Here is a 7,929-nt window from a genome sequence, read left to right on the forward strand (position 1 = left end):
GGGCTGCTGCAGAGCTGGGGTTGGTGCAGGGCTAAGAGGAGGCCCCTGTCCTGTCTGCCAGGGGAAGAGATAGAGCACAAATAAGCAAGCAGGTTAACAAGTCTGGGTCATGCAACCGCGAGACCACAGAGGGAGGGCCTGGGAGGGTCAGCAGCAGCTGGGGTGTGTGGGAGTGGCTGCAGAGAGGATGGTCCTTGAACTAGGCCTGGACGCGAGAGAAATGTTTGATTCTTTAGAAGAAGCAATTCCCTGTGTTGGTGGCTCCCTCTTAATCTTGTTAACTTTGGGCAGGGTTCCCCGGGGAGGGCACCAGCCCTCATCCCTGTTCAGTCAAGTCAAGGGTGGCCTCATGTCCCCAGACTCACCTGGGCAGTACCCAGATCTGCCCTGCCCCGGGCACCCCTCCAGCCACCCCATCTGCATGCTCACCCCCCCAGTTCTGTCTCAGTCTTTGCAGGAGCTTGACTCTGTTGCCTCCCAACAGGAAGTACAGGATGGGGTTGAGGCAGCTGCTCATGCTCACCAGGGGCCTCCAGATCTTGGAGGCCAGGCTGGCTGCTGTCAAGAGCTGGCAGTCCTGTGAGCGCAGGAAGCGGACGGCCAGGTAGAAGGAGCGGGCAAGGTGGAAGGGCACGAAGCAGAGGGTGAACAGGCCGCACACCAGCAGGATGGTCCGCATGGACTTGGCCCGGGCCGAGCTGCCTGTCCTCTCCAGGGCCTCCTCTGGCGTGGCCAGAGTCCTGAGCATGAGCGAGTAGCACACCAGGATGACGGCCGAGGGCAGGACGAAGCCGGACAGCATCAGGGCCATGCTGTAGGAGAAGTACTCGTCGAACTTCTCGGGGTTAGTGGTGTCGTAGCAGATGGTCTGGCCGTTGACGTGGTCTGTGTGGGAGAAGACCAGCGTGGGCAGCAGCAGGAGGACCACCAGGGCCCAGGAGGCCGCGGCGCCCAGGCGGGCGTGCCGGCGGGTGCGGTAGGGCAGCGACCGCAGCGGGTGGCACACGCCCAGGAAGCGGTGCACGGAGATGCAGGTGAGCAGCAGGATGCTGCTGTAGATGTTGCAGTAGAAGAGGAAGCGCACCAGCCGGCACAGCAGCTCCCCGAAGGGCCAGGCGTCGTCCAGGCAGTAGGTGGCCACCAGGAAGGGCAGCGTCAGCACGTAGAGCAGGTCGGCCACCATCAGGTTCACCAGGTAGGTGGTGGAGCAGCTCCAGGGCTTGGCTTGGCGCCAGCAGAGCCACAAGACGGCGCTGTTCAGGGGCAGCCCCAGGAGGAAGATGGCGCTGTAGGTCACGGGGAGGTAGACCTGCTTGTAGTCCTCCGAGTACCAGCAGAGACCTGGGCCCCTGGAGGCATTCGAGCCCAGCTTCTCCATCCTGGGCGAGGGCCCTCCACAGCATGTGTGTTCCCTGGGGGACAATGGGTAGCATGACATCAGGACCTCCGCGGGCCTCAGTGTCTGCCTGACCTGGGCTCAGCCCTGCTCCCAAGTCCCCTCGCAGACCCCTTGGGGCACAGCCAGCTCCAGGGAGGAGAGAAACCCGAAGGCAAGACAGTCCTCAGAATCAGGGTCTGGACTTACCAGGAACCTTGCTGAAGCTCTGCCCCAGGCTGGGTCGCGAGAGGAAGGTCCAATGACCTGGGGAAGACGGGCTGTCATTTAAAGGACAAACAGGCCAGTTCTGTGGCTCCTCCTCCTGCAGGACCCTTTGCATAGTCAGGAAACTCGGAGGGGACGCTTCAGCAGGAGAAGCTGGGGCATCCTGGGGCGATGCTGCAGGTCAGGTGCTAACCTTGGGCCCCTGTGAAAGGGACAGGTCCCTGGTGCTCGGGGGGCAGGGGACGCCTGCAGGCTCTGCTGGGTCTCAATTTGTATTCCTTTCAGGATTTATTAACTGCTATTTGAATACTGAGGCTGATTTGCTTATTAACCGTCTCAGCCTCCAGGACATCTAAGAAAACAAGTTTGAACCACGTAGCCAGGTGCAGCTTGTCCCTTGTTCCCATCCATGACAACAGAGCAGTCTGGCAGGTGGGCCTGGGCGGCAGTGGGGGCGTTGGGGGGAGCCCGATGTTTCCTGTCACAGCCCTGAAGTCAGTGTGACGTTGGCCCATCAGCACGGAGCCCTTGGGAACCCCGAGAAGTTTAGTTCTAGGGCTCGACATTCAGGGACAGTCAAAACCAGGGGAGGGAAGGCGGATGCAGGCCCATACTGGAGGCTGAGGCAGGAGGTCCAATGAGCCCAGGAGCTCAGGCCAGCCTGGCAACACAAGCAGACCCTGTCTCAAAACAAACTACCAAGTGGAAAGAAATGGGGACTTCACTCAAGGCCACCAAACACTTACTGAACGTTTATTTCGTCGGACACTGGGGATACAAAGAGAGTAAGGCAGGCCTTGCCGTCCAGGACCTCGAGGTCTGTTGAAGAAGATGAAAACAGGCAGAGCTCATTGTGAGATGCGGAAGATGTCAGAGAACCGCTGTGGAAATAGGCCACAGCCACTTCCCCCGGGCACGGAGTGCAGGCTGGCTGGAACAGGCCTCACGGGGGGCTCCCGGAGAGGGAACAGGAGCCCGTGAGGCCGAGGAGGACGGGGGGCACGCGCAGGGGATGGAAGCCCAAGGGCGCAGCGTGTGCTGAGGACAGCAGGGACCTGTTCTGGAATGATGTCACCTCAAGGAGGGACCTTTGGGAGTGGTCAATGGGGGCTGGAGTGACGTGCATGGATGGAGTGCTGGCTGGCTCCGGGCACCTGGGGCTGGAGCAGCGTGGTTTCTGGGTGTGTCTGGGTGTGCCCTGCGAATCAGGGGACCAGTGTGGGTGGCACCATGCCACCAGCTGCGGTCCCCTCCAGGAGGACTGCTTCTGTGTGGCCCTTGGGATGGAGCGTGGGCTTTGTGCGTGCTTTCCCACTGAGCTGCAGCCCCAGCCCCAGAGAGCTTTCTTTAACAAATGAGCCGTTTAGAGGAATCTCATAAATGTCATCAGTCAGTAAGTTTGTTTTTACAAGTTTTGTTTTGCAAAAACCATTGATATAATTTATCAGTGTATCTACATTACTCCTTTATATGTTAACCTATGTCTACATTCATTGATACTCATTTATCAGTGTATTTCTGTATGTGACAGGTATGCATTTCTTGATTTCTAAATATGAGTCAGGAAACCAATAAAATCACAACATTGTTTTTCTTTAAATGGGTTCTTTAAATGGAGGCCCCCAGGTCCATTGAATGAGGTGGTGGATTACAGTAGCAGGTGCTTTACTCTGAATGAATTTTGCTGCAAACCCGTGAGATGATTTGCTGCTGCTTAGCACTGACCACTGGGTGGTGGTAAAGACCACAGGCAGGCCGCAGTCCTCTCCGGTGCATATGGAGCCAGGGTGGGCCGTGGATGATCGGAACCTGGGAGGACTCAGGGAACCCACCCCCTCTGCCTGGCATCAGGTTCACCAGGAGAGACGGTTACAGCTAGGGAAGGCTGCCTGTGACCACGGTGGTCCCGCAAAGACCCTGAGGGAGGGGTGCTGAGAAACTGCCCTTCAAGGAGGTCAGGTGGAAGCCACGTCTTGGGTGACTGGGGGAAAGTCCGGACTTTTATCAAACAGAAATTCAGCAAATTGTGGGATTTCCAGGGAATGTTTTCTAACCTAACTGCTCCCCTGCACGACCCACAGAAGTAAGATCTGGAAATAAAAGGGCAAGTCACCCCTCAAGTTGCTGGAGGCCCTGCCTTCGTGATGGAGGACAGAGCCCCCCTCAAAGCCCCACTTTGGAGATCATGTGAGATGAGGGAATGGAACACGGAGGTCCCCCTCGTCCTTGGTTTTGTTCCTGAGGTTTAGCTTCCTGCGGGTGGTGGTCCATGAACATCAAGTGGGAAATTCCCGCAGCACAAGCCACAAGTTTTCAACTGCGTGGTCCTGAGCGGTGTGGTGGAGCTCCTGTCGGGCCCTATCCTGTGGGGCCAACCTCCCCGCCCTCCGGGGCTGAGTTCAAGTCACCCTGCTGTACTTCACAAGGTCCCCGAGGCACACACTTCCATCCCAGCACGTTGTTCTGGTTGTTGTTTCATCGTTGCTGCTGTGGATCTTGACTGCGCTTGATTCGTACCTTTGACGTCATCCCAGGCGCGTGGGAGGGGGCGGGTGCTGGCCGCAGCTTCAGGCCTCCGCAGGGTCCGGAGCGTGCCCGCAGGTGAGGGAGAGGGCCGAGTGCGCAGTTAAGTAAAACCCAGAGTGAGAACCACCTGCCGGCCTGCCGCTGGCTTGGGGTTTCCTAGTCTCAAATGCGCAGCTGCTGCTTCCTAGCTTTTGCCACCTGCTCTTCCAGGGTGGTCTTGCGCAGGCGGGGCTGGACCCCTCTTCCACGCTGCACTTGTACTGAAACGTGGGTCCCAAGCGTTTGCTTCTTCACTGAGCAAAGATGGACCAGACGGCGAGCACCCGAGTGCTGCTGCTGAAGTAGGCGGCCGGCACCATTTTGTCTTAGAGGATGAGACTCTGGTGTGTCCAGCAGCTGACGTGTGGCACTGGCAGGAGAGCAGGCTCTGAGGCACTCTTCCCTGTCTGGAGAGACCGTGGCACCGGGGTGTCGTCAATCCTGTATGAACGTGTGACGTCCCACGCTGACTCTGCGGAAGAGGTTTTGACTTCAGTTGACGGCGCGGAAGCCTGGTTAAGGGGGCCGTTCAGCGACCCTGAGAGGGGACCCTGAGGGGGCCTTTCCTTCCCTCTCATTCAGCATCAGATCTTCAGCTGCATCAGGACGTCTTTACCTGTGAGCTGGGTGTGAAGAACAGAAGGCGCTGGTGGGGTGCAGGCAGGAGGGTCGCAGGGCGGGGGATCCAGGAGTGGTGGTGTTGCTGGAGGCCCTGGCCTCCCTTCCTGTGTCCTAACGCTCAGGCAGAAGTGCTGCCCTGCCCTGCAGGTCGTCCAGCGTCACAGCTTTTCTGCTGCTCCAGGGTGGCTGCGGGAGAGGCCTCTGGAGTCCAGCTAGGGGTGGTGGGAGGGGCCTCTGGACTCCAGCTAGGGGTGGCTGGGCTGGTGAGAGGGGCCTGTGGATTCCAGCTAGGGGGTGGTTGGGCTGGTGGGAGGGGCCTGTGGATTCCAGCTAGGGGGTGGTTGGGCTGGTGGGAGGGGCCTGTGGATTCCAGCTAGGGGGTGGTTGGGCTGGTGGGAGGGGCCTGTGGATTCCAGCTAGGGGTGGCTGGGCTGGTGAGAGGGGCCTGTGGATTCCAGCTAGGGGGTGGTTGGGCTGGTGGGAGGGGCCTGTGGATTCCAGCTAGGGGGTGGCTGTGGTGGTGGGAGGGGCCTCTGGACTCCAGCTAAGGGGTGGCTGGGCTGGTGGGAGGGGCCTCTGGACTCCAGCTAGGGGTGGCTGGGGTGGTGGGAGAGGCCTCTGGACTCCAGCTAGGGGGTGCCTGGGGTGGTGGGAGAGGCCTCTGGACTCCAGCTAGGGGTGGCTGGGATGGTGGGAGGGGCCTCTGGACTCAGCTAGGGGTGGCTGGGATGGTGGGAGGGGCCTCTGGACTCCAGCTAAGGGGTGGCTGCGCTGGTGGGAGGGGCCTGTGGATTCCAGCTAGGGGGTGGTTGGGCTGGTGGGAGGGGCCTGTGGATTCCAGCTAGGGGGTGGCTGTGGTGGTGGGAGTGGCCTCTGGACTCCAGCTAGGGGGTGCCTGGGGTGGTGGGAGAGGCCTCTGGACTCCAGCTAGGGGGTGTTTGGGCTGGTGGGAGAGGCCTCTGGACTCAGCGCACAGGAGGAGGGAGAGTGGTGTCTTGGCCTGAGGGGCCCAGCAAGCAGAGCCCAGTGACCGTGCTGACATTTTTGGGAGAGCACTCCCAGCGAGTAGGAATGAGGGATGGGAGTGACCCTTGACTGATGTGGTGGCCGGGAGGGCCTGAGGGTGTGGCCCTGTGCTCTGAATAACTATCCTGGGACGTCCACTGAGGCACAGGAAGGGGGCCTTGGTCCACTGCTGCTGTCCTGTTGGCCAGGCCCAGGGTTGCTCCCTCTGCAGGGCATGCGTCTGGAAGGCATCTGAGAGGACCTTTCCTTGCACAGGGTCCCTCTGACTGCCGCCCTCTGAGGTGGCCCCCACTCCTGGGCTACCTCAGCACGGGCTCCTGTGGCACCTGGGCCTGGCTCCTGCGTGTGGAGTGATTCTTCTGGTTTTTTCCCTCTTCTTCTCAAGCCAAGGTGGCATCCTTGTCTTGGTTATTGATGTCCAGGAGTTCTTCGATATTTTGGTAGAAGTCTTTCAGTTACGTTCCTCAGTTTTTCCTGCTGTGCTACAATACACACATATAGATATGGTACAATATCTATATTTCACTTATTTGAAGAAGAAGTATTCTTAATCTAGTCTGTTACCAATTTTTCTTATACTGTTTGTGCTTTGGTATCTGGTTCAAGAATCTCTACCTCAAGGTCCTGTGGCGTGGGGAAGCCTTTCCCCTTCAGATCCAGTACATTTTGTGCCCTCGAGGGCTTGGTGTCCGCGTGCGTCTCACTAGCTTGCTTTCTGTGTAGGAAACAGAAATGTGGTCAGACGTGCTTTCTGGAGGGTTGCAGGGGCCCCTCCCTGGGAGCCGGACAGAGGCTGCGCTCCAGTGCAGAGGTGAAGGCGCCTGGATTCTTGGCGCCAGGGTAAGTGAGCTCGAGGTGGAGATGCTCCAGGGATGGCCAGGGACGCCCTGGCACTCTTCTGGTGAGGCTCTCCATGCCCCTCCGGACCGATGCCTTCAGGCTGCCTCTGTCATTTCTCTGCCTATTGCTTCTGTCTCCAGTTTCTGCCTCCTGATTCCCTCTTGCCTCTGGGCACCCTTTGACTTCTCCTGCTATGATTTCCAACTTTACTGCTGATTTCTAACTCAGCACTGATGGCTGGGCATTCCCCCCAGGGTCCTGTCTGGGGATGGTGGTAGGTGCCAGGCCACCTTGACTGGCCCTGCACAAGGGCCTGGGTCTGATGTGATGGCCAAGAGGTGGGAGCAGGCCCACAGCTGGTAGAGGAACAGTTAGGGCTGCTCTCCCTCAAGGGTCTTCTGGACACTCACCCAGGTCCCCCAGAAGGGACGGTGACAAGACAGCTGGTGCCTGGTGTATCCTCTGAGAACACAGCATCAGAAAGACATGCTGAAGAGAATGAATTTACTTCCCCTTTTTCTAAAATATGAGCTTGCTTCCTAAAACCACCTTCTCAGGACTGTCGACCAAGCGTGGGTAGCAGATGGAAGGTTTAGCTGGTCTCCCGTGCGGAGTTTCATTTGATAATTGTAGAGCAGTCAGAGCTTCGGCTCTGAGTTATTCTGTTCATGCGTACAACGTAAGTTTGAACTGACAGCCCTATTAACGGCGGCATGCAGTTATATATGTTTTTGGTAAAAGAACAAAGTGGGTATTTTTGAATCTGATTAGACACAAGACAGAGTAAAAGCAGTTGTCATGGAGAATGAAAATGGGCCCGATATCATTTCAGCAGGGCAGTTGGAGGTGAGGTCTCCGCAGGTCCACAGTGAGATGCAAGGGGAAGGGGTTTGATTTAAACACAGGCTCATGTGTTAAAATCTTCACGGATTTATTTTCATGCCAATGTGTTCTGACATAAATATGGTAATCTATACCGTATCGACCGGAGACATCAACAGTGTTTTTACAGCTGACTCAGGGAAATCAAAAGCTCATTGCTCTTGCTGATCTATGCGGTGTTACCCTGTTGAAAAGTTAACCTCTCTTCTAATCCCGACTCCGCCACTAAGAGGAATGCATTTCAGTGGCCATTTGGTACATGTCACTTTGCAACGGGACTGTCCCTAGGTGTGATGGGGAGACTAGTGCACTCCCAGTGAGGTTTGAAAAGTCTGCCACAATGATAGCTCCTCGGCCTTTGTGAGGATCAAAAGGCCTGTGGACTCTCCTGG

General features: G+C 57.6%; 1 protein-coding gene across 1 annotated transcript; it reads right to left on the reverse strand.

The window, feature by feature from the left end:
* Positions 1 to 361: 361 nt before the first annotated feature.
* Positions 362 to 1,378, reverse strand: LOC124992824 (P2Y purinoceptor 4-like). The gene is given in 3 exon segments (XM_047564106.1): positions 362 to 479; positions 481 to 782; positions 785 to 1,378. Coding segments are annotated over 3 exon segments (1,014 nt in total).
* Between the last annotated feature and the right edge of the window lie 6,551 nt (positions 1,379 to 7,929).

This window comes from Sciurus carolinensis, chromosome 9 (genome assembly GCF_902686445.1).
Source record: "Sciurus carolinensis chromosome 9, mSciCar1.2, whole genome shotgun sequence".
NCBI lineage: Eukaryota > Metazoa > Chordata > Mammalia > Rodentia > Sciuridae > Sciurus > Sciurus carolinensis.